At 44.9% G+C, this 27,058-nt stretch overlaps 1 protein-coding gene across 1 annotated transcript in view; it reads left to right on the top strand.

The window, feature by feature from the left end:
* Atg14 (autophagy related 14) overlaps positions 1-26,140 on the top strand; it is a 36,570-nt gene extending 10,430 nt beyond the window's left edge. Inside the window, exons 2-10 of the mRNA XM_006987500.4 lie at positions 3,564-3,626; positions 5,278-5,320; positions 10,056-10,137; positions 14,391-14,628; positions 16,897-17,126; positions 18,902-19,019; positions 20,558-20,648; positions 20,726-20,811; positions 23,782-26,140. Coding sequence (XP_006987562.3) covers positions 3,564-3,626; positions 5,278-5,320; positions 10,056-10,137; positions 14,391-14,628; positions 16,897-17,126; positions 18,902-19,019; positions 20,558-20,648; positions 20,726-20,811; positions 23,782-24,088 — 1,258 coding nt within the window. The 3' untranslated portion in view covers positions 24,089-26,140. The remainder of the gene's footprint in view (positions 1-3,563; positions 3,627-5,277; positions 5,321-10,055; positions 10,138-14,390; positions 14,629-16,896; positions 17,127-18,901; positions 19,020-20,557; positions 20,649-20,725; positions 20,812-23,781) is intronic.
* The last annotated feature ends 918 nt before the right edge of the window (positions 26,141-27,058 follow it).

Here is a 27,058-nt window from a genome sequence, read left to right as displayed (position 1 = left end):
TCCCAGGTGAGGAGCTGTCAGGGTAGGATTAGGAGGTGTGGCCTTGTTGGAGGAGGTGTGTCACTAGAGGTGGGCTTTAAGGTCTTAAAATCCCATGACAGTGTCTTTCTCTGCCTGCTACCTGAGAATCAGGACGTAGCTCTCAGCTCCTTCTCCAGTATCATGCCTTCTTGCGTGCCACTATGGTGTTCTTGGACTGAGTAAGCCTCTGAAACTGTAAGCAAGTCCCCAATTAAATGCTTTTTCTTTTATGAGTTACCTTGGTCATGGTGTCTCTTCACAGCAGTAAGACACACATTTTAGTGGGAAAAAGTCACAAAATTGTGGAAGCATTTAAGAAACACCAGTCAATTGAAAGGAGTAATTTCTTTTAAAGGCATATACTCTAAAGTATAAGTAAGGAGGAATGTAATAAATATCTGAGTCTGAGAATATAGGCCTATGCTACCACACTTGGCTTTGAAGTCACTTTTATACCAAGTGTGGTAGCCCACACCTGTAATCCCAGCACTCAGGAGACAGAAACAGATGGATTTCTTTGAGTTCAGAGCTTGGACCACATAGTGAGTTCAAGTCAAGCCAGGGCTATTCAGTGAGACTTTGTCTCAAAAAATAGGCATTTTTAACTTGGGAGGGAAGACAAAGTTCACTGGCAGATTCATTTTAGAAAACAACACAGCTTGAGTCATTAAACAACAACAAAAGAGTATGACAGAGTTTTCACAAGCAGTAAGAAAACAGAGGAAGAAAAGCATGATTTCACCATGAGTAAAAGAACAATACCTAATTCTGTGGTAATTATCTTTAAAGGAAAAAGATGATAGAAAATGGATGAAGGGTGTTGACAGAGAGTAGCAGAAGAACACGACGCCGGCTGGCTCTGAAGATGCCCAGCCTTTGACAGTGAAGTACAGGCAGGTAAACCGGCCAAGAGGATTGCAAAGACACATGTTCAGAACTCGGGGAGTCAGATGGCCCCATCATCTGCTCTTAGAGGGGTGACACATTTGTGAAATGTTCTAGAGGAAATTTTGCATATGAATATTCTTTGACTAGCATCTTGTCTCATTTGTAAGAATTTCTCAGAAAATAAAAAGTATGTAAAGACTGCACTGTGGTGTGCATCTGTCCTGGTACTGGTAGTAGTGAGCCTTTGGGAGCAGCAGTGTTTCCCTCAGTAAGGGCTGTGTGAGCAGCTTTATGCTAGGCAGTAATGAAGAATGTGATAGATCTTGGTATGTTTGCAATGGGAAGAGATAACAAGATCATCTGTGACACTAGCCAACTTGCAAAACAATGCATAAAATATGCATCCACCCTCCCACACCCTGCTTTAAGATAAAAGAGAAACCATTCCGATTTCATTGAGTGTGGTGATTGTTTTTCCTTTCACTTCTTTCTTGGAAACCATATTGAGAAAGCACAGGATGGTGGCATACATCCATATCTTTGAGCAATGGAGAGGATGTGGAGAATGAATGAGTGTACGGATGAGCAAGTGCCAAGCAGCCATAGTCCTTCCTATCTGCCCCTAATGCGTTGGCACAGCTGCCTGCTTTGTTCTTCTAGCACCACCTATTTTGAATTCCTTTCATGAAAGATAACATAATTCATAAGGTATCAGATTGGCTTCTTATTGTTATCTTTGGTTCGTTATTCCTGCTGTCATCTGTATGCTAAGGTTTTGTCGTTGGAGTGGTTGTTTTTTTCCCATTACGTTTTCCAAGAAGGCCTTGAGACTCAACCAGCATAATATCGACTTTCTGGTTAGATCTGTCTGCTATCTCACTTTTATAGCTCATGAAAGCAAGATTTTTATCCTCTATGCCAGCTTTCTGTCTCATTTGAGGGCCTTGGGAGTTTGAATATAAGTTACTGTTGCCTCTGTTGAGGTCAAAGTAAATTCCACTCTAGTCTCAGTCTCCCCTCCCCAAATCTTACCTTCTAGTCCAAGCTAGGTTGGAGCTCATGATCCTCCCGCCTCAGTCTCCTGAATATAGGATTACAGGCATGCACTACCATGTGTATCTTCCTGTCCCCTGCAAGGCAGGGGAAGCATGAGGACACACGTGCTGTAGAATAGCATACAGCAGTTCTCAGAACTCTGGAGGATGCTTGTTCTGTGTTGCAGGCTTGTGGTAAATGTCTGCTTAATTGCTGAGTCTCATGGGTGTGGTTTCTGAACTGCTCCATGCAGTTGCCACCATTATTACTGGACACAGTAGTGCTGTCCAGTGAGGTGTCTATAGTGATGGGGCTATTGTGAGGAGTATTTAACTTGTCATGTATAAAGTTACTGCGTTCGCTTATTTGTTTAGTGTATGTTGTACATTTTCAGTCCTACATAAGGTCATGATTGGATCATGTTATCCTGTCCATTTAGAGGTAAATACCTAGTATGTGTTAAACATGAGTGCTATAGAAATAGTATTTTAGAGAGAGTTATGTTAGCTGCTATTTGCTCATTTCCTAATTGTTTGCATGATGTTAGCCATACTGTCATCCTCAAATCCTAATTGCATAACAAGCCACAGGTGTCCAGCAGCTGCGTGTGTCGGGTGGCCACCATACTGAACAACACAGATCAAGAAGATCTGAGGGATATTATCAGCCACTGTCAACTCGCTGACAGTTATATACATTGTACCCAATGACTGTAGAAACATTCTTTCAGATGTACATGGAACTTTCACAGACAGAACAAATATAGATCTTGAAATCTCATGGAGTATAGTCTGTGACTATAACAATATTAAATTTTAAAATAGTAATAAGACTTAATCCCAGCACTTGGGAGACAGAGGCAGATGGAGCTCTGTTGTGAGTTCCAGGCCAATCAGGGCTATGTGTGACATCCTGTCTCAAAAACTGACCAAACAAAGAACACAGTAGTAAGAGGCTACCTAAAAATGGCTACAAATATGGAAACCATGTTGACATTTCTAAATAAAAATGGGGTGCTGGGCGGTGGTGACGCGCGCCTTTAATCCCAGCACTTGGGAGGCAGAGCCAGGCGGATCTCTGTGAATTCGAGGCCAGCCTGGGCTACCAAGGGAGTCCCAGGAAAGGCGCAAAGCTACACAGAGAAACCCTGTCTCTCAAAAAAAAAAAAAAAAAAAAAAAACCAATAACAAAACAAATAAACTAATAAATAATGATGGGGCAAAGAAGTTTCAAACTAAACGATAATAAAAATACACCTTATCAGAAATTGTGGGCTGCAACTGAAATGATGCTGAGAGGGGACATTTATAATTTCATATTCTATTAAAAAAGGAAGGGAACACTGGGCAGTGGTGGCGCACACCTTTAATCCCAGCACTCAGGAGGCAGAGGCAGGTACATCTGAGTTTGAGGACAGCCAGGACTGTTACAGAGAAGCTGTATCTCAAACAAACAAACAAACAAACCCAGGTGTGTGCACACTATTGTGGAAGTGTTTATTTTCACGATTTGGGTATTTTCCACAGGAGTTTGCAGAAGTGATCAGCTCAGGAATCAGTAGGCATCTCATTAAACTTGCCAGTGGGATGTAAATAAACCAGGATTTTTTTTTCTTACAGGTTTATTGACAAGAAGGAAAGGCTAAGCCAGCTTAAGAGCAAGCAAGAAGAATTTCAGAAAGAGTGAGTTTTTATACTTTAATTTGTAGAGGCTGTCTCTAGCCACTTAGTTTAATCTGTTGCTGTGGTGTGCAGATATGTGAATTGCCAGCTCATTTAGCAGACTATGTTTTGAAGTGTTGGGAAACACCCTGATAACTCAGTGGGTGGAGCATCAGACTTTGAAAGTGTGGGGAAAGGAGGGAGAGTGTCTGAGAGAAGCGAAGCAGGAGAGACTATCAAGTTTCTAGAAAATCTTGGCCCAAGACCTGGAGTCTTTCCCACAGCAGTGACTCGGTGTTTGGACAGAGGAGTTGCTCCCTTGGTCCTGCTCAGCTTTGTGAGACCCAAGTTAGCGTTTACAGAGGTGGTTCCCATAGGACCCCACCGCCAATATTGAAAACAAAAGAAAAATTTTATGAGGGCTGGAGAGATGGCTCAGCCTTTAAGGGCTTCTCTTCTCCCTACACGCCTTGCCCATCACTTGAGGCCCTCTGCCAATCCTTCCCAAACCAGACCAATATGGAAATACCTTTACGGGTGAAGACAACTGATACCTGTGCCAGTGATTTCCACAGTGATTTCCTCCTAAGAACAAACGTGCTTCTTAAAAGCCTGCCTGAGTATATTTGACCCAGCAGTTTCTCTAGCTTATTCTAGCATCGTAGACAGAAGTTGTCCTGTGTCCAGTCCCACAGCCAGAGGCTTATATTAATTACAAACTGTATGGCCTGTGGCTCAGGCTTCTTGCTAGCTCTTTCATCTTAAATTAACCCATTTCTGTTAATCTATATGTTGCCATGTAGCTGTGGTGTTACCAGTCTGATGGCATCTTGTTGCTCCTTGGGTGGCAGCTGGTGTCCCCTCTGACTCCACCTTTCTTCTCTATCTCTCTTGGATTTCCTGCCTGGCTGTAAGCATTCTTGCCATAGACCAAAACAGCTTTATTTATTAGGCAGTGGTAGCAACACATATTCTGAGCATACAGAAAGACTTCCCATAGCATATCACAGAATCTTTTTTTCCCAGAGTACTTCATTCCTGGGACAAATTATGCAGAGGCATTGTCTTTGCCCTTTCTTTGAGAACAAATCATTGTGTTTTAAGATTATGAATTATTTTGTGGCTGTCATTATTATTGATTATGACTCATAGAGATTACTGATTATGTCTGAGGACCAAAGCTCTTGGTAATGTTACAGGTAAAAAAGAAAGAAGTGAACAATTGTAAGGAATAAAGAATTTGTAAAATAATTTAAGACCCACTTTGATATTTCCAGGTTTTTCCAAGCACCCACCTTAAATAGTTGATCCATTAGCCAGGCAGTGTGCACCTATAGTCAGAAGGGTGCATTCCAGGCTGGCCTGGGCACATAGCAACAGCCAGTATTGAAAACAGAAGGGAGAGGGAGAGGGGAGAGACGGCTCAGATTTTAGGAGCCCTGGCTGCTCTTCCAGAGGCCTCTGGTTCCCAGCACCCACATGGCAGCTCCCAAGCGGCTGTAACTCCAGTTTTAGGAGATTGATCTGACATCCTTTTTGGGCTTTCTCAGGCACCAGGCATACACATGGAGGCAAAACACCATGAACATAATAACTTTTTAAAGATTGATTTGTATCTTTTGAGCTTTGTAAGATTTTTCTTCAAATCTTCACCCTGTCTCTTTCCCTACAGAGTACTAAAAGCGATGGAAGGGAAACGGCTAACAGATCAGTTGGTAAGTTCCAACAAGCGTTTAAGCTAATGGTCTTCATACGCGAGGCTGCATGTTTCTACGTTAAGGTAGAACTTATGATTATTTGACTTAGCTTTTCATCACATTTGACAGTCGGGTGTTTAAGTATATTTGTAGTGTAGCCTTCTAAACTATTACATGGAGATATACCAAATAGGATAGGCGATTAAATTATATAACCATCATAAAGGATAATTATGCAAGTTTGCTCTTGGCATAGTAATACAGAACCAGATAGATTGTCCATTTTGCAGAAATTACTCACAATAAACACCTGTGCAGATAAGTTAATGATTACATGTAAAATACTAAAGAATCAGGAAGAGCTGGGTGTGGTGATGTGTGCCTGGAATCCTATACTTGAGCTGAAGATAGGAGGATTGGGACATGAAGCCAGCTGGGGCTTCTTGCAGCTTAAAACACAAAAGAATATAGTAGTGGACTTACATAATTCGGTGTTGGTAGGACCTTTAGAAGCCACAGAAGAAAGTATTTAGCATAGTAAACTAATTTAAAAGTCTTGTAATTAAATAAAATTAACTCCTGAACTGAGAAGAGGAACACAAACGTGTAAATTAAGGACTTTGACAGGACTCTGACACCTTCATTCCCTGTTGGCAGCAATACACTTGACTTGGGGGTAGTCTGGTACTTCCAGAGGACTTGTGTGCTCAGCAAGTTTCTGCTAAGAAATATATACAGACACAGAGAGGTATGGGTAGCAAACTGTAGCACCACTGCAAAGTTAATAAATGAATGCTCTAGGTTCAGGAGCTGAGAAGAATCCATGGCCTGTGAAGATGCTTTGGTATTCATGTATTGAGGTATCGTGGCAAATCCCGTAATTGTGTCCAATTAGTGTGGCAGTTTGATTTTTAATGATATAAATTTAAAAATGTGATTAGTATACATGTGTCCAAAAGAAACTATGTCTGAGATGAAATTTTTAATGAAAAAAAGGCAAGGGAATATCATTCCTTTGTGTGTGTATTTTAAATATACTCTACAAAGGATACATGGTGGTCTGGCATTAGCACTGTGGGTATTCTGGCGGAGGACTGTGGGTTGAGCATTCACAAGGCTCTGGGCTGACTCAGCCTTATAAAGGAAGAGCTTGTCCCTGACGAGGAGGACAGACTCCATGTAACAGTCACATTTCCTTTTATCTGCTCTGTCCTAAGTTTTTCAAAGGATAAAGTATCATGTATAATTTTTATGACACTTAAAGAATATTTATGATGGAAGTGTCTCATGCTGTGAATATTATAATTAAGATGTTCAATGAAGAATCTTTAAAAATCCTTATAACATACACACTTTTCTATAGAATCCACAGCCTAACTTAGAGATGTACATCAGAGAGGCTAAGGCAGGAGGATCATGAGTTCAAGGCCAGGCTGGATTATATAATAGGATAGTTCTCTCAAGATAAAAATAGGAGCAGGTGTGTTAAGGTTCTCTAAAGGAACAGAAATGATAGAACAAATATACATATACATATGCATGTATGTAGAAGGGAAACTTATTAGTGGCTTACAGGCTGTGGTACAACTAGTCCAACAGCGGCTGTTTGCCCACAGAAGGTCCAAGAATCTAGTAGTTGCTCAGTCCAGGAAGCTGGATGTGTCAGCTGGTCTTCAGTATATGTTAGAATCCCAAAGAAGTAGGCGCTAAAGTCAGTGAAAGAATGTCTCAGCATCAGGGTAGATGAACTTGCCAGTGAGAATGAGGGCAAGCAGGCAAAAAGCAAAAGCATTTTTCCATATCCTTCTTATAGGCTGCCATGAGGTCGGGCCCAGATTTAGGATAGGTCTTCTAACCTCAGATAATCTAGTTAACTATTAACTAAATATCCCTCACATATATGCCCAGCTGCTTGGTTTTTGAGTTAATTCCAGATGGAGTCAAGTTGATAGCCAAGAATAGCCATCATAAGTCCACCACCCCTTGTCATCTTGACACACCATCGTATCTGCTTTTGTCCTACTTAATTTCTGATTGAAAACAATAGCCAGGTCATAATTATCCTAACATGATATAAATAGCCCCCACACAACTGCAAACATGTTATATATTTTAGAATAGATGGCAGTGTCACTTGAGGGACATTCTTTTAGTATCTCATAACTTAAATATGATAAGCACTGATACATCTCAATTGATGTTACATTACATGATACAGAAACCAAGGAAAGAAAATATCTGTACAAGCATGTTCTTAACAAAATACAACAGAAACACACATTTCAGTTATAACCCACATTATTGCAACTAGTCAAGTGGCCTTAACCAGTATTTATGACTACCTTCCTCTACTACCCATTCTGTATTTCCTCCACCCTCAGCAAGCACCTCAGCAGGTCTTGGCTCTTTTCCTGGAGAGTTACCCACACCTTCATTCCTTAGGGTCTGTGACTTACTTGGATTGAATTGTTGTAGTTTCTCATTGACTTCAATCATAGGACATGGTAGCACCAAGATAGAACCTAAAGGATCTCTTGCACCTCCACTGTGGAGAAGCAATCCAGTTTCCCCTTTGGAATCTGGATCAATCACCCCTCCTAACACTGTTATTCCTTTCTCTTAGCCTGTTGGATTAAGGGCATCAGAAGCCCAAGGTGGCCAGGGAGAATTCCGAGCTTCCAGTTCAGTGGAATGTTTGTTGTGTCTCCTGGCAGGGGCACTCCCCATTCTGGAACCAAAATTTCTAGGCCAGCAGAACCTAAGTTCATGGGAACAGGAAGCAAAACTTTGGTCATTAGGAGTGAGAGAGGAACCATTCCCTTTCCACTGCTTGATTCCTGGACCCTGGATCCTGGCTGTGGGAAAAACTGTGCTGTATATTGGAAGCTGATTCAAAGCACATACCACTTTCTGGAGAACCTGCCCCAGCCCTCCAAGCTGCTGCCACATCATTGGCCCTGTAACTGTGCCTTCAAAAGGCCATTCCAGCTTTCTATCAGGCCAGCTGCTTGAGGATTGGGGGCGAGGGCATGTTAAGACCAGTGGAGTGGGCAAGATAGCCCAGCAGGTAAAGGACTTGCTGCACAAGTCATGACCCTCATGAGTTCCACATCAGAATCCACATAAAAGTGAGGAGAGGATCTGTGCTACATGAGTTGTCCTCTGATTTCTGTGGTCCATTGCTTCCCCCCAGCCCCACGTGCCACCAATATTTAAAAATAAATGAAAATTAAAACAAAACCCTGCCACTGATCTGTATCTTGTGTCATTGGACTACTTATATAAATGTTAACACTGTAAATACTTTATTTTAGACTTTTAATTACTCACACATAGGAAGACAATAGAAAATAATTGCGATTGCTGTGACAAAACACCATGACCAAGGCAACTTATGAAAGAAAGCACTTAATTTGGTTTAATGTTTCAGAGCATCAAGAGTCCATTGTGGGGATAGAAGGAACAGCTGAGAGTTCACATCTTGATCCACAACCATGAGGCAGGGTGTGTGTGGGGGTGTTGGTTCTGGGAAGCATTTGAAACCTCTAATCCTGCCTTCAATGACACACCTCCCCCAACAAGGCCACATCTAATCTTTCCAAATAGTTCCACCAACTGGGGACCAGATGTTCAAACACTGAACCTATGGGGGCCATTTCTTGTAGCTGGAATTATCTCCAGTCCCACCTGGGCCCGCAGCCACTCAGACCCAGATAAACACACAGACGCTTATATTATTTAAACTGTTTGGCCTAATGGTTCAGGCTTCTTGCTATATAGTTCTTATATCTTAAATTAACCCATTTCTATTAATCTGTACCTTGCCACGTGGCTCGTGGCTCACTGGTATCTTTACATGTTGCTTCTCACGGCAGTGGCTGGCAGCGTCTCCTGACTCAGCCCTCCTGTTCCCAGAATTCTCTTCTCTCTTTGTCCCGCCTATACTTCCTGCCTGGCTACTGGCCAATCGGTGTTTTATTTATTAACCAATCAGAGCAACACATTCACAGCATACAGATATCCACAGCAATTTCTCATTCAAACCAGGCAGAGGTCCTATAAGCTTTGATGCTTTATTCACTAGGGAAAAACTGTACCTGACTGTACTGTTCCTGCTAATGTAAAGAGACAGCTTCACGGTTCGTGGAATTTGCCTAATCATCTCAGGAAATTTGATTTGCAATATACCTCAGGAGCCAGCACAGAGAGTGGAACTCAGTTGGTCTTTTTGTGATAACACAGACACTCTGTCTGAGTCTACTGTCTGTGCAGTCTCCACTAGCCATGGTATGTGGATAGTATGGGGAAATGAATCTTTATGTCATGTATTATAATTGTATTTTCGTGGGTTTGAAACAGGGCCTTATGTAGACCAGGGTGGCCTTGAAATCCTGAACCTTGAATCTACCCTCCCGAGTGCTAAGATCCTACTTGTATACCATCTCACCAGCTTAGCCAGGCTGGTGGGTAACTATGTACTTGTAGGGAAAGGTTAGAGGCATTTTCCTCTGTGCTCTAACACATGGGAAAGAACTGAATCGATTTCTTTCTTGTTAATTTCCCAGCAGCTACTGTATTTTACCAGAAAAATACTTCCCTTTGTAATCCACCATAGGTACAAACAGTTACAACAAATGTAGTTAGGATAGTGTTTTCTTCACTGTCTCCTAAGATAGACTGAAACTAAGCAGGAATTCCCAGTAGATAATCCCATGCGACTAACGTTTGTGACATTTGCTGCATATTTTTTAAGAGATGGAAAATAATGTCATGCAAGATGAGGATTGAACAGCTGAGACAAACAATCTGTAAAGGAAATGAAGAAATGAAGAAAAGTAAGTACTTCCCCTCCCTCAGCCCCAGGGAGAGGTCTGAGTGAGTTTCATAGAGTCAATGAGCTGGAGGGGTAATGGAAGAGGTAGGGATGGGACGGGAGTTGGTTAATTTTCTCATTGCTCTGACTGAACACCAAACAGAAGCACCTCCTTTAAAGAAGGAAGGGTTTATGTGGCTCACGGTTGGAGGCTACAGTCTGCCCAGGCAGGGAAGTCATGGCCGCAGGCGCCTGAGGCTTGGGGCACATGGCATCCAGTCGGGGAGAAAAGACACGAGTGCCGATCCTTAGCATGCTCTCTCTCTGTTCAGTTCTTCAACCCAAGAAATCGTGCTGCCCACACTCAAGGTGGTCCCCACTTCAGTTAACCTAGTCTGGAAACTCTCTGACAAACATAACCAGAGGTTTGTCCTCTGTGATACTTGATCCTGTCAAATTGGCTGTATTGACCATCACAGGCTATCAGTGACTTTGAAGAGTTTACAGTGGGTTGAAAATATCAAATCCCTAATTTGAAATGCCTTTTTGGATTTCAGATTTCTTTCCATTTTGAAGTGTGTGTGTGTGTGTGTGTGTGTGTGTAAAATGAGATATTGTAATGTTGAGACCCTCTAAACATGAAATTCATTTTTCACATGTACCTTATACATGTGTCTTGGAGGTAATTTCATACAGTATTTTTAGTGTGCCTGCATTTTGACTTTGATGACAAGTCAAGTGTAGAATTAAAATTGTAGCATCATATCAGCACTCAAAATGTTCTGGATTTTAAGGCTGCGTGTGGTGATATACACCTTTAATCCCAGCACTCTGGCAGAGGCAGATCTCTTGAGTCCAGCCTGGTTTACACATCAAGTTATAGGACAGCCAGGGCTTCAGAGTGAGACCCTGTCTGAAAAAACAAAAACAAAATAGTTGTGGTTTTAGAGCATTTAATTCTTCAGATTTATTTCTTTATTGAGAAAGGGCGTTGCTCTGTGTAGCCCAGGTTGGCCTGAGATTCACTAGCCCCCTCTCTCCTCATTAGGTTGTCTGTACAGGGAAGCAAGGCCTCCGCTTGCTTGCTTTTCTCAGTATGATGTAGAGGAAGGGGTTTTTGCAGAAGTCTTCAGTAACTTACTGTCTCGGTCTGAAAAGGAAGGGCTGGGAATGTGGTTCACTTTAGTGCTTTGCAGCCTTCAGCTCTTGACTTAATCCCCAACACCATGAAAAGTAAGCCTTGGGGCACATTTACTGTTTTGCAGGAGTGGACAGGAAGGGCAGAGTCTGACTTGGGACTCCCTTGTAATATTCAGTAACTCTTGCAGGAACATGAAACCATAGCTTTTGCCCTGTAGTGAATTAATGTATATAAAATCTACTGGTTTCACATTATAGAAAAATGCTGTATATGTTATCATAGGTGAATGTTAAATTTTATGCCCTCTAAGAAATCATATCCTTAGAAACATTTATTTCTCAAGATTAGTGTCTTAGTTACTTTTTTGTTGCTGTGATAAACACAATACCAAGACAGCTTATAAAAGAACACATTTAATTAGGCTTATGGTTCCAGAGGGTTAATGTCCATGATGGCGGAACAAAGGCATGCAAGCAGGAAGCAGAAAGTTCAGTGGGAATGGCAGGAAGCTTTTTAAGCCTCAAAGCCAGCCCCTGAGCCACACCTCCTAATCCTTCCTAAATATTTCTACCAACTGGAAACCAAATATTCAAACATAATGAGCCTATGGGGCCATTCTCGTTCAAACTACCATAACTAGTCTATAAAGTTTAGAGTCCCCATCATGTCTATGAATCCCTTCTCATTTAGACTAGTTACTTTATAGTGGTATGTGATAGTATCAGAGCTTCCTTAGAAGGTCCTTACTCTCATGAAGTGCTTGTGTGGTATTGGATGGGCTGGACAGCTAGAGCAGCAGGTAGCATGATATATAGGTATGGATCTTCAGGGAGAAGGAAGCCCCGACTTTTGCTTGCATTCTCCAGGTCTTGGGTTCAGCAGCAGCACCAGAAATAGTTACTTAACATTGACTCGACATTTGCCCAGCAGCCTCCCATGATGCTCAGGCAGGTGTCCCAACCTTCTGATGCTGTACAGTATGCTGAACATGTACATGCATAAAATTTTAATCAGCTCATTCTAACAGGTTTCTAAACTTTAAAACAAAAACATGTCATAAAGCAGTGGACTGTAACACATTATGAAAGTGACCTCATGATCATTTGGAAATTGGGGGCCAGAGAAGTCTAGGATCCACCCTAGGCTTACAGCTACATCATATTGCTTTGTTGAGAAAAGTTTGTCTACACTTACTGTAGATTTCCACACTGCTGTCAGCTCTAATCCATGGACCCCACTTTGGGCTGCTCTGGGGGCGTGGCTCTGATGCCCGCCAGAATTGAAAACTGCTGCTTGATGGACGGTGGCTGCAGTCTTGGTGCCAGCCCTCTGAAGCCTGTGCACTGCCTTGCAAGCTATTTTAAAGGAGTTCACAAACTCTAGACGTGATTCATGAACCCAAGCTCACAGACGAAGAGGTTGCTGCCCAGTAACCTTTTTCTTTCTTTCTGCTGTGTTGTTGAAATACACCCCGTGTGCCCAGGAAAGGGCACAGACTAGAAGCTGTAGCACCTGGCAGCTTGCTTCTCCAAAGCCTTGGAGTTAAGGGTTCACCATGCAGAATGTGCAGATACATTGAACCGCATGGCCAGGAGAGCTGGTTATGTGCACTTGAAGCTGGGCTTGATCTGGCTGCAGAGTTGATTAGAAATAGCATCGAGTGCTTTGATGTTTTAGGGAAGACACCACAGGGAGATGAGGGAGCCCCGAGTTCCTGCAGCACTGGCTGCTGATGGGATGCCTGAACATCCTGTCCTCTGTGCTGGGGGAAGGTAATGAGTTTAAACTGTCCAAAAAAGAAGTCTGACTCAGGACCACAGCTAGACAGGTTCTTGTAAGTACTTCAAGGGTCAGTAGAAATCATGGACATGGAGGAGTGAAAGTAAGTAAAACTAAGCCCCAGAGTGGTTTACCAAGACATCTAGGTGGAGCTGGCTTGAGAAAGAGGCGTTTCCGAGAGGGGATGGGAAACTGTGGAAGCTCCTGCCTGTGCTAAGCCCGTGCTTAGGTCCCGAGAGAGGAGCAGCTCGTGTCCACAGGTGCTCTGCTCATCGGGTGTCTGTTACAGCCTGGTTAGGAGGCAGCGAGGCTTCACTGGGCCTGGTGTGAAGAACTAAGAACTGTATGCTTTAGAAGTCAAACACGGAGTCCAGGTTGTGAGAAACAGGTCTGGGAAGCATTTATGGGCAGAACCTTGCCAGTGAGAACAATAATGGAAATAATGGAAAAGTAATAAAAACAATAATAACGAAATACTGGAAAATGGGAAAAGTAGGAGCAACTAAGGCACAGTCCCAGATAGATAGCATTTTGAACGGCCGTGGGGGATGGGCGTTTGCAGGATTCATTCAGTGTTCATTTGTCCAGTCACTAACGATAAGTGGGTCCATCTAAGAGGGTCTGAAGGATGGAGGCACTGAACGTAGTAGGGTAAAAGGGAACAGGGGCGTTGCCAGTTTGGAGGTTAAAACGTTTGGTTTGTGTTTGAGAATGTCAGGCACTGGCTGTAGTTTATAAAGATTGTGCAAGGGCCATGCGTGGTGACACATATCTGTAATCTCAGCATTCAGCAGGCTGAGACAAGAGGAACGAACACACACACACACACACACACACACACACACAAACACCACCCCAGGAAGGGTGAGAGAAGGAGAGAGGGGGCAGATAGGTTGAAGTTGTGCCACTCAGGAGATGGGCAGCATTTAAGTGAGAGTTAATTAGAAACGAGTGAGAGTGGAAAGAAAGGGTAAGTAGATTGTAGACTAGCTAATGGGGTCACTGTAGGGTGGTTGCTGAGGCATCACACAGGTGATAGGTATTAGTGAAGGAGAGAACTTGGCTTCACATGTGTCCAGAGATGGTGTTCCCGGAAGGTCCTGAGCTTGGTTTTGAACTTGAAAATGTGGTTCCTAGATGTCTATCTTAGAGTGCAGTTTGTTTTTGTGACTCAAATGAAGTTTGACTTCAGTACGACGAGCCTGGCAAGCCTCAGACTCCATAGCCCCCAGGCTCTCTCCAGGATGGCCCGTAGTGAAGTATCCCTCGGGCTTTACCCTGAGTATACAGTGAGAAGGGAAGCAGTGCTGTGTGGCGGCCTGCCGGGCTCACCGAGGCATGTGATTCATTGCTAGATTCTGAAGGCCTTCTCAAAAACAAGGAAAAGAACCAGAAGCTTTACAGCCGAGCACAGCGGCACCAAGAGAAGAAGGAGAAGATTCAGCGGCACAACCGCAAGCTTGGGGACCTGGTGGAGAAGAAAACCATTGACTTGAAGGGTCATTACGACCGGCTGGCGCGTCTGCGAAGATCCCACATCCTAGAGCTCACCTCCATCATCTTCCCAATGGACGAAGTGAAGACTTCTGTGAGGTACGGGAAGGCTTTGGCATGGGGACCAGGTTCTGAGGACTGTTTTTTCCAGTATGTCAGCACTTAATTTACTGGGCCCCGTGCTAGGGTCCTAGTTTTCCTGGTATTGACATTGGATTCTTATCTTCCTCAGCAAACAGTAAAGCCAGGGAGGCAGCCAGGACAAGGGGTAGGGCAGCCTGCGTTCTGTCACAAAGCTTCCAGGTTACGGGCTGACTCACACTCATGCTGGAAGACCATCTGTTTGGTCATGTCATCACAGTGCCAGCCAGGCCATTTACTAGTTGCGTGTGTGTGAGACACACTCGTGAGCCCACAAACCTGATTGCCTTGTCTGTTCACTGAAGGTTGAAAATTGTCTGTTTAGAGTGTGAACTTGGATGTAAGAACACACCCAGCACTTAGACTTACGTGCTGACCTAGCCTTTCCTGGCAGTGGGCGTTTGTTGCTCTGCCGAGTCAGCACTGTGATTTTAGTACGTAGGGACTCTCAGGGAATGGGTAGAGGGGATGGTGGATCCTCACCTCACCATTTATCACAGCCGTCTGAGGTGCTTTTGAAAAGGCCCTTTTCACCAGGGCCCAGTGGCTGAAACTGTAATCCTAATCACCGGGATGTAGCCAGGAGGATCGCAAGTTGAAGGGCAGCCTGGGTAACTTAACTGAGATCCCATTTCAATCTAAAAAAGAGGGCTGGGCTGTAGCTCGGCTCTTGCCCAGCATGAGCCCCTAGTAGATTCAATCTCTAGCACTACCAAAAAGGGAAGGTGGGGGAGCTAGAGACCAGAGTGCACACTCTAGCCTCCTCCTCCATCTCTCAGTAGTCTGTAGACAGAGTGCACACTCTGGTCTACTCCATCTCTCAGTAGTCTGTAGATAGAGTACACACTCCAGCCTCCTCCTCCATCTCTCGGTAGTCTGTAGATGCAGGTACTGACTGATGGGTGTAGAAACCACCACAAGAAGCTCCTGTGCTCTCTTACCCCCGGGCCACTTGACCTGAGTGAGGCCCTCTTATCTCCTGGCTCTCGGGCTCTGCCTGGACTGACAGTTGGTGACTAGTAACCATTCTTTCTTGCTTCTCCCTCAGTCTGGACTTTGGTGTGTTGCCAGATTTGGCTTCCTAAAAACTTCAAGGTCTGAGTTTTGCTTCAAGGTTGAAAACCCATTTCCTCCCTGATCTTGCCAAGTAATTTGTGTCTAGTAGGAGGTGGTAAAGCTATGCCTGCTGGCATAGACCTGTGTGACCCCAGATACTTGAGAGGTTTATAGGTAGACTGCACATTAAGGCTACCTTGTTAACTTAAGGAGACCCTGTTTCAGGGATGTAACGCAGTGGTAGAGCCCTTAGGCAGCAAGTAAGAGGCCCTCGGTTCAATCCCTCAGCGCTGATAGAAAGTCCAGATACAAGGTTGGTAAGTATTTTGGATCAGTGGAGAAAAATTCAGTTACTAAACATTTGCATAAAGACAACTGGTCAGGCCTTGGAAGTTGGTGGAACAGAAGCTTCGTGCCAGCATTACATCCTGATCGATCAGCAGTTACCTGAGCACAACACGTTATTCTGGATTTGCATCCTGGACTACAACCACAGAATTGAATCGGCTCTGGAGATGAGTTAGGGGTACTGTAAATGACCTGATTTCTGTACCACAGTAGCTGGACGTGTGTGACAGCATACACCTATAACTTTAGGAGTTCAAGACCAGCCTCTGTAGCACAGCAAATTCAAGGCCAGCCTGAGAGACATGAGACCCTGACTCAAAAACCAAACAGAAAAAGATAACAGACTAATTCCTTCCTTGTTGTATTTTGTTTGTTTTTCAGTATGAGGATTGAATCTAGGCTTCCTAATTTTGATCATTACATTTTCCAGAATTGGTAATCTGGATAAAACTTTAAAACTCTTGTAACTTTTCCATAAGGTTGAAATTTTTTAAAAAGAAAACATGTACACATGTATTCATGTGGCACATAATGACTTTCGGTCAGCAAGACCACGTAGTCCCATGATACTGTGCCATGTCGCGATGTGGTCTTCATTTGTATGAGTGCACTCTGCTGTTCACACAGTTCCACACCTGTGACCGTGTGTTTCTCGTGACAGTGTACACATGTGTATGGCTGGACAAGACATGAGGGAAACCTGCCTTCTGTGCTTGTGCCTGCTGGTACCTTTTCTTGATGTGTGTTAGGTGTACACTGTTGCTTCTTTAAAACTCAGGTGGCTTCGGCATTTCCTCTCTAATCTTGCTTGTTGGTCTGCAGAGACCCTGCAGACGTGTCTTCGGAGAGTGACAGTACCATGACCTCCAGCATGGTGAGCAAGCTTGCTGAGGCCCGGAGGACAACTTACCTCTCCGGAAGATGGGTGTGTGATGACCACAACGGTGACACCAGCATTAGCATTACAGGCCCTTGGATCAGCCTCCCGAACAACGGGGACTACTCCGCCTACTACAACTGGGTAGAAGAGAAGAGGACGACCCAGGGGCCTGGTGAGGGGCCAGATAGTCTTTGAAATGGGTGACGTGACAGCGTGGACAGTGCTGCGTGCGGCACAGTGCACAGCTGGGGGTAGTGCATGCACAGCTGTCTGCAAGCGTGTTTCCATCCCAGATGAAAGCTGCGTGCTCTGCAGGTGTCTACGGTCGTTCCCTTCCCCTCGTCCCCAGCTCTAGGCAGCGCAGCCAGTGTGCTTTCTACCAGTGGATGGGCTAGCCTAGACAGCTTAGGAGTGAAAAAGTGTGTGTGTGTGTGTGTGTGCGCGCGCGCGCACGCTTACGCTTGCTTTCTTTCACTTGGCCTTTTACAAGTTCATGTCATAGCATATATTAGTACTCCATTGCTTTTTATGGCTGAATAGTTTTCCATTGTTTGGCTGTCTTCATTTTATATATTCATCACTTGATAGATTGATGACATTTCATCTTTGAGGTTAATATTACTTAATTCATATAAAAAGACATAATTAGACCAACTCTGGTATTTCATGCCTGTTATCCTAGTATTTGGAGGGGTGAGTCATGAGGATTGTCAAGGCCAGCTTGGGCCGTATAGCAAAACCCTATCTATCTCCTTAGATAGGAAGGAAGGGAGGGAAGAAGAAGGGAAACTCCTGTTTATACAAGTGCATCTTGCTGCCTTTTGCGTTTTGGCTTTAGTGTCTAGCTTTGAACTATTGGAGTACTAAATGGAAGCTGAAATGCCCTACAGTTTGTCTTGGGTGGAGAAGAATGGTCCATTACTCATTCAGCACATATTTTGAGTTGGACATTACTGGAGACTCTAGGTGTGTTAAGTTGCTTATTAAAACTAACATGGCAGGCTATAAGGAAGTGGTGAAGGGGCCATACCCTGAGTGGGTGCTAAGAGAACAGCCAGGAGATTTGGGGTAGGGCAGAGGTACAAAGGAAGGGACAACCTTTGACTACCTTTAGTCAAGAAAGGCCTTTCTACGTTGTACTTTAGCACACCTTTAATCCCAGCACACAGGAGGCAAAGGCAGATGCACCTCTGGGTTTGAGGCTAGCCTAGTCTACAGAGGGAGCTCCAGGACAGCCAGAGCTACACAGAGAAACCCTGTTTGAAAAACAAAACAACAACAAAAGGAAAGGCTTTTCTGAGGAGGTGACGTTTGAGTTGGACGTTACTGGAGATCAAGCCCAGGGCATTTGCATGTTAGGCTATAGCCTCACCCTTGTGTGTTTTAAAGATTTATTTTAGTTTTTAACTATGTGTACCTATGTGTCTGTGTGAATGTATGTACGGAGTGTGGGGGCCAGAAGAGGGTTTCTGATCACCCTGAAGCTGGAATTCCATACAGTTGTACAGAGCCACTCAGTACTGGTGCTGGGAGCTGAACTCGGGGCCTCTGGAAGAGCAACAAGCGCTCTGAGCCTCTGAGCCATCTCTCCAGCCTCCTGATCCCCCGCTAGCTCTTGGTTTTTGGGGAAGGATCTCATGTAGCTCAGGCTGGCCTCAGACTTCTGATTCTCCTGCCTCAGCCTCCCAGTGTTGGCATTAACAGATAGGAGTCACCACAGTGAGCTAATTTGGTCATTAATTGTTAGGTGATACATTGCCAGGCCCAGTCAGTCTGGACTTTAATCCATTTATGCTTGGCTTCTTTAGAACTGTTTGTGTCTGGCCATGCCGTGAGAGTGAAACCTGGTATCAGTAATGTCCCTATAAAACCCTAAGTGAAAAGTCTCAGTTCTGCTGTTTTTACTGATGTGGAGGTGCTGTGTGTGACTTCTGTGTCCATCCCCAGACATGGAGCATAACAACCCTGCCTACACCATCAGTGCTGCACTGGGCTATGCTACTCAGCTGGTCAACATCGTCTCTCACATATTGGATGTCAATCTGCCCAAAAAACTGTGCAACAGGCAAGTGATCAAGGTGGCAATACTTCGTCAGCCATTTCTTGAGTTCCTGGTGTGCCTTTACACTAGCTAAGAGAAGGCTTGGCAGAAATATTAACATTGTTTTCAGAAGATGTTGCCGGTTCATTGTGTTACAGTCATGCATGAATCTGAGGCGACGACGGAGACTCCATCTGGTTCTTGGGGAAATAACCAAAGGACCAGGGGATGCAGGGAGGATGCTGCAGATCCCGTGCACAGGAGCTGAGTGAATTGTGGTGGGGTGGGGGTTGTTCCATTCTTATGAAAACCTCATGCTTACATTATTACTACTATTGTGTTGTGGGTTTTTTTTTTTTTTTTTTTTTTTTTTTTTTTTTTTGTATTTTTTCCAGACAGGGCTTCTCTGTGACTTAGTCCTCGCCATCCTGGAACTCTCTTTCCAGGCTGTCCTCAAACAGAGATCCATCTGCTTCTGCCTCCCAAGTGCTGAGGTCCAAGGGGTGTGCCACCCACTGCCCGGCCTCATGTTTAAATTCTTTTTTCTTTTTTGTTTTTTGAGACTGTGTTTCTCTGTGTAACAGCTCTGGGTGTCTTAGAACTCAATTTGTAGACCAGGCTGGCCTTGAAATCACAGAGATCCACCTGCCTCTGTCTGGGATTCAAGGCGCGTGCCACCACTGCCCAGCTTCATGTTTAAATTTGTAAAGACACAGTCTGTCCACTTCCCGTTTAGAGCTCCCACCCTCCAGTTACCATGCATTTACCACTGGACAGAAGCAGGCTATGCTTAAGGGGTTTGTTTGTTTGTTTGTTTTTAAGCAAGGTCTCGTGTAGCCCAGGCTGGTATGGCCTGAGGCTCCTCTTGCCTCAGTATCTGGTTGCTGGGCTTTGGACATGTGCTCAAATAATTAACAGCTGGACTTGACCATGGTGATTAGTGCTGATGGAGATCAGTGACGGCAGGAGGGGCATGGGTTATCTTTCCCCTCGGTTTTTGTTTTTTTCTGTCATAGGGAATTGGACCCAGATGGTCCAGTGCTCTTCCTCTGAGCTATATCCCTAACTCGGGCCATAGTAGGAAAGGAACCAGCCGTGGCTGGTGGGTGGGATGCTAAGGAACAAAGCTGCAGGCAGAGAAGGCAGTGGGGATTAGGAGGGGCGCACATGGGGCCCTAGGAAGTCTCCAGTGTTGCTGTGCACGGAGTGGGTGGTGGTGGATTTTCCTCCTCCACAGCCCTGTTGGTGCTTCACGTGCCCCGTGTGTCCCTTCCGTAACATTCCTGCTTGTGTGTCGTGAGCTCCTGAGGCGGAGTTGCTCAGTCACCCAGGGACCTGCAGCTGCAGGTGACGAGATGACGGGTGCTGCTCCCCATAAGGGCCGTAGCCCAGTGCTTAGGGAGTTCAGTGCTTAGGGGGTGTCCGTTCCAGGCAGTTTACTAAGGAGGAATGTGCTGTGCTGGTGCTGAACTGCACTTGACACATACCCTTCGGAAGGAACGTTTTAAAATAGACTGTCTTGGAGACCAATCTTAGAAGTCGTATCCTTGTCTTATTTACAGTGAGTTCTGTGGAGAAAACCTCAGCAAACAGAAACTGACTCGTGCAGTGAAGAGACTGAATGCAAACATCCTCTACCTTTGTTCCTCTCAGGTACAAGCCCTGGGCTTTGAACTCATTTTGAAGTCGCTGTGTGTTGAAAGTACTAATCAAGCCTTTGCTTTTTCTAGCATGTGAATTTGGATCAGTTACAACCACTGCATACCCTCAGGAACTTAATGCATCTGGTCAGCCCACATTCCGAGCACCTAGGCAGGTAAGTTGTATGTGCGACTTTTCTCTGAGCATTGTTCCTCAGTGGCTGCTTTTAAGTAGAACCAGGATGCACACTGGCCTAGTATCTGGTGTTCCCCGAGTCCTGAATTCTCCGGCAAGGACAGAGTTGTACAGTATTGTGCAGAAGAAACAGCTGATCACGAGTCCTTGTGCTCTCCTTTTGCAACCATCTCCTGGAGAAACTTGCGGTAGAGTACATTTAGCATGTGACATGTAGTAGAGGGGCTCAGATGCCCTGGCCACCACCTTGTGCTTCTCTTGAAGCTCGTGTGTTTCTTTTCTAACTCGCCTCTGGCAGCTGTGTGGTCTCTTGTGTGTTTTCCTTTGTGCTTGCGGATGCTGTGTCCTCACCCGGTCAGTGTGATCACTGTTTGTTACAAGTATTGGAAGTCCGTAGAGTGAGCTGCCTTGAAGTTCATCTGCTTAAAGACAGAAATCAGTAACAGTGAACACCCCTCTCCCCCATGGTCTCTAGATAACTTTCAGGCACCCAGCCCAAAAGAGCATGAACTTCTCGAGGCTCATCTTCTGTAACCTGCTCTAGGCTCTTACCCATTGTCTTTACTCTCATGAGAATGTGCATGTTTTTGTAGAGCTGGGATAGAGCTGATGTGTCTATACCTTGGAAAAGGGGCTTTTGCTAGGTGATTTTGCTCAACTGTAGGCTAATGTAAGCACTCTGAGTGTGTTAAAGTTGGACCACACTAAATGTTGGTGTTTGTTGCTATGGTGTATCAGAGTGTTTGAGCTGACTGAGGTGGCAAATGCCTGGATACAGCTACTCAGGAGCTGAGGCAAGAGGACCACAAATTGAGGCAAGCCTGAGCAACTCAAAAGGGGCAAGTGTATGCATGAGCCTAGCATGTGCATAGTTAAAAGTTATTTGCATTTTTGACTTATTAAATATTTTCAGCTTTCAAGTTGGGGAGCATCTGTGGAAAGAAAACAGTCAGGTTTTATTTGACACACATTTCTTTTTTTTTTTTTTTGGTGCCTGGAGAGACAGCTGTGGGTGCTGGGAATCAAACTCTTATATTTTTGGTTGTGAGCCTAGCCTTTAACGGCTGAGCCATCTCTCCAGCCCGACACACATTTCTTGAGTGGCCTCTTGGCTAAGGAGTAGTCTGTAGGAAGCAGGTCTGAGGCAGTGAACTCCTTCATCCCTTTCTCAGCTAAGGATGTGCCATTTCTTCCCCAAAGGAGGCCTGGTGGAGAATTCCAGCAGGCATTTCAGAGTTTTGACAAACTGACTCCAAAGTTCACCCTGCTGGAGCATTGGCAGCCAGGGCAGAGTAAGAATAACAAGGGCCCTTTCCAAACAGGGCACATGAAGTTAATTTTTAAAAATGTGGCTTTTTTGGGAGGGGCAGGGGCGGGCAGTGAGATAGCTCAGTAGGTAAAGGGATAAAGGACTTAACCTGATTTGGATTTCCCTGCCCCACATGGTGGAAGGAAAGAAATGACTCCCACAAATTGTGCTGTGACTTCCACATGCTTGCTATGGCATGCCCACCCCCAGTAATATAAACAAAAAATAAAAAAAAGTTTATTTAACCTTTAATCCCAGCACTCAGGAGGCAGAGGTAGGCAGATCTCTGAGTTCAAGGCCAGCCTGGACTACAGAGTGAGATCCAGGAAAGACACAAAGCTATACAGAGAAACCCTGTCTCAAAAACAAAAACAAAAACAAAACAAAAAAGTTTGTTTAATTTCAGTATTTGGGAAACTGAGGCAGAAGGCCTGTGACTTTGAGGCCAGCTTGGGGCTACATAGTAAGATCTTGTCTCAGATACTACCCCCCCCAATTAAGAAAGCTGCTGTTAGCATATAAATAGTATGCATGGGAATTAGAAAAGAGAATGAGTCATGAGGCAGATCATAGACCTGCAGGACTGTGTTTCAGCAGCCTGCTGAATTAGATGATCATAGTCAGCAGTGTTGGGCTAGTTGGCATTAAATGAGGAAAAAGTTGGTTTTCTATCATATTCTATATATAAAAACAAGTTCCAGAAATAAAAGGTCCTGTTTTTAAATGATGTATAAGAGACCTAAGAGAAAAGACTAGTCTATACTCATAGGGTAGTGAGTGAAATTTTAACCAAGCCATACCTTAAAACTCAATAAGTGAAGGGAGCCCCACACATTACTATGTGGGAGCTAACTGACTCTAGTAAGGCCTATGTCTTAAACAAAGAGACAAACAATAAACATTTGCAACATCTATAATAGAGAGCAAATCCAAATCTAGAGTAGGTCTGTCTGTCTTTCAGTCAGTAAGGGAAAAGCAACCTAGTAGAAAGATAAAGGATTCAAATTGCTTGCCTGGAAGAAATGTGTTATGTTAAAAAAAAAAAATCCTAGCCGGGCGGTGGTGGCGCACGCCTTTAATTCCAGCACTCGGGAGGCAGAGGCAGGCGGATCTCTGTGAGTTCAAGGCCAGCCTGGGCTACCAAGTGAGTTCCAGGAAAGGCGCAAAGCTACACAAGAAACCCTGTCTCGAAAAAAACAAAAAACAAAAAAAACAAAAAAAAAAAATCCTCCATCAAGAGTAAAGACATGGGCTGGGGGGTGGCTCAGTCCAGTGGGTTCCAGTGTTTGCTGTACAAGCAATGAGACCCAAGTTCAGTCCCTGAAACCCACGGAGAAAGGCAGCTGGGTGAAGTAGCACACATCTGTAGTCTGAGATGGGAGGCTGACAGAAGAATCGCCTAGAAGCTGTGGACCAGCTTTCCTAGTATACACAAGTTCTAAAAGAAAGGTAGGAGGAGAGAATCACTCCTGAAAGTTGTATTGCGGCTTCCACATGAATGCTCACTTCTGTCTCTCACACACACAGAATAAAGAAATGCAGCAGGGTGAGTCGCTTTCCTCTCCCATGCCCCGTAATGCCCAACTCAGATGATCTTGGGATGGGAGATTGTGCTTATACAGCCCGTCTATGTCCACACAGGTCAGGACCCTTTGAAGTGCGAGCAGACCTTGAGGAGTCCATGGAATTTGTGGACCCTGGAGTTGCTGGAGAATCAGATATGAGTGGAGACGAGCGTGTAAGCGATGAGGAGACTGACCTGGGCACAGACTGGGAGAACCTGCCGAGCCCCCGATTCTGTGACATCCCTTCCCAGCCAGTGGAAGTTTCCCAGAGCCAGAGCACCCAGGCATCTCCACCCATAGCCAGCAGCAGTGCTGGTGGGATGATCTCGTCCGCCGCGGCCTCGGTGACCTCCTGGTTCAAAGCATATACTGGACACCGCTAGTGAGTGTAGACCAGGACGTGTGAAATCTTTCCCACTGCACTCGAACAACCTTGTCTATGTAGTTATCAGAGGGGCTAACCTAGCATTAGGACAAGCACGTGTGCCTGCCTGTCAGGGGGCCTGTGATGGTGATTGACGTGCTCAGGACCTCTGCCAGCCCTGAGCCTGTGGCCTCCTGGCCCCTGGTCTGAGCCCCCTCGACCCCACAGTGTGCTGGTTCCTGGGATGCCGAGTCTTCCCGACACTAAGTTCTAGACTTTGTGAGATCACAAGGAAGTGTTTCTTGGTGGTAAGGAATGGAAGACAAAAGCTGAGTTTGTTTTGTCTGTCATCTTTTTGAGAGACTTGCCAGCCACAGCTTTGGTCTTACGGGGGAGACAGTCGTCTCGGGAGGGGAGGTGGTGAAAGCTTTTTGCTATCGTCGTCGTCATCATGCATCACATTCCTGATTTTCTACCACACACCAAAGAAACTGCGGTCTTTAGTCTACAGACCCACATGACGGATGGGGGAGTCCTAGCTGTGATGTTTGGAGATGTCCAGACAGTTTCCTTGTATTCGGAGGGGAAATGAGTTCATTCTTGTGTAAGTCATTGGAGTTCTCTGTACTATACTCACTTTAAAGTGGTACTTTTCCCCTTTATCATTCCCTGTGTGAGCTAAATGCTGCCTGGGCACAGTTTGAACACTTGATGAAGTGCTCATCCTCTTGCTGTCCAGTTTCTTGGTGGGGAGGTGTTCCGGGGAAACGCCTCCTGCTTGTTCCTGGTGTCTCCTTGGCTCTGGAGGCAGCACCTTGTGCAGAGTGTGGAACAACATGCAGCAGTCCCAGGAAGTGCTCAAGGAATTTCCTCCAAGAGACCATTTTCATGACAATCTTACAGAAAACTATAACGAGAGGCATTATGTTCAAATTTGTAAGTAGTTCTTTCTTATTTTTAATAACTTCGAAAAAGAAAGAAGGCCTATGTAACAGACCACAGAAGTCCTGTGAAAAGCGCCCTCCGAGGTGGGGGCGGCAGTGCCGTACAGTGCCTGGGGCGATGGTGTGTACCTCAGGCAAGTCCTTCAGCGGTTCGCTGCCCCCTAGCTTCTGCTCACCGGTATGGTTGATACTTTGCAGACTTAGGTGCTACAGAGCTCTTGCTGTTGGTAGACTTGTAAAAAGGATTGGATCCCTACCAGGAGCCCCATGGTCTCCAGCTCTAGATCTCCACCTGGGGAGGAGACGGCTCCCCTCTTGCAGGCCTTCATTTGACTGAAGTCTGTCCTGCTCAGCTTCATAATTGTTGGGCTTGCATTTTGCCATCGACTTCTAGAATTTGCAGACTGAGTCTGGTAGAATGAACAGATACCAGGTGAAAAAGAAACCATGAGCTTGAGAGGAAGCTTCAGAAAGTGCAGACATCACGGACTCCTGTCTACAGCGGTTAACAAAGCAGGCAGGAAGTGTAGGGTTGATGGTATTTTGTTTTTAGTATCAGATAGAGGCACTTCGGTCACTTTACGTCACAGGAAATGATTGCCCCAGGCTGCTGAAATCCTTTGAGTTTCATTATTTTGCACTGGATCCACCTGTTGTAAATATTCTTAAATACACATTTCAACCACTGTTTCCCCATACTCTTTGCTGCTTATTAAAACCTTCCCTGTAGGTGCAAGAACCATATGTAAACAGCTTTCTGAAGAAATGGAGCTGGTATTTTTTTAAACCAAAAGCCATAGAAGTTGGTCATGTTTTCCATTTTAAAATGATTTATTGACAAAAGGTAATACTAATAGAAACTCAGAGTACCGCGTAGGCTGCTTAAATGGTCTTATAAAGGACATTTTTATGTAATTGAATAGAACCAAGGAAAGCTTGCCACCTGTGTGACTTACCGGAGAGGCAGTAAGTCACCGTGGTCCGGACAGCGCTGGGCGAGGAGGCGGGGTGCTCTGGAAAGAATTGAGCATCCGAACCCTCGCTGCAGCTGAGACTTCCACATCAGGGAAGTCACACAGATTCCTCTCAACTTTTATTGTATTCCTGCAATAAATCCTTTAACAGTACTCGGCTCTGTGTGCCTTTTCCCAGTTACCGTTTGTTTCTGCTACATTGACGTTAACAAGAGTGCAGACTAACCCTGGAGTGCTTCTTGGAAATTAAAGAGGAACGCTTAAAGAATGTTTTGCTTGGTAAGAAATTTGTTTTTAAAATTACTGATTATGGTGCCTTTAGTCATGATGGCCCATCTTTGGCAGACAAGAAAGTAGGTGTCACGCATTTCATTCTCTGAAGACCTGTTTTTTCTTGATGGCCATAACCTTGAGGCTTGGCCTGGGAAAGGAGTGGGCCTCTGAGATGCCCGCATGGAACCTGCTCACTCAGATGTTAGAGGGACTTCCCAAGCCAAAATGAGTCTGCTAGCTTTGGAAATCGTTTTGTATTTAATCTCTCAGATGGGCACCAGTAGCTTCCGGGGGAGTGTGGAAGAGCCACCTAGAAGTGGAGGGGTAAGTGACTGAGGTGGGACAGGTTGGGCCCTTAGGAAGGATGCTGAATGGTTAGTCATGCCCATTCATTGCTTTCCCTGGGATGGAAGGAAGGCTCTTCGAAGAGGGGTTGGGCTTCCGAGTTCCTGCCTTTCCGTTTTCCTAGTTAGAAGCCAGAAGCAGGTTTCTCTGTAATGTAAAGGAAGGAAGGAAGGTGTTTCATCCACGGTCACATTTGTCTGGGGCAGGAAGTGAGGCAGACGGGAAGAAACGGAGACTTCCCAGTAGGTGGGGAACGCTTCAATAAAGTGTGACAGAAGTCTGAACCTGGGCTTGGGCGTGACCTCTGAGCACCTCAGTTGTGCTGCCCCCCCCCCAATCAAGCATCTGGTGAGAAAAGAGCCTGGAAAGGGGTTTTCACCCATAGAGTTAAATGGATGAAACAAAATTTTCTATAAACACCAAAAGCCACCTGGGTGGCACACTTCATTATGA

This window comes from Peromyscus maniculatus, chromosome 9 (genome assembly GCF_049852395.1).
Source record: "Peromyscus maniculatus bairdii isolate BWxNUB_F1_BW_parent chromosome 9, HU_Pman_BW_mat_3.1, whole genome shotgun sequence".
NCBI classification, from domain to species: Eukaryota; Metazoa; Chordata; class Mammalia; order Rodentia; family Cricetidae; genus Peromyscus; species Peromyscus maniculatus.
This window is presented reverse-complemented; position numbering and strand designations above follow the sequence as displayed.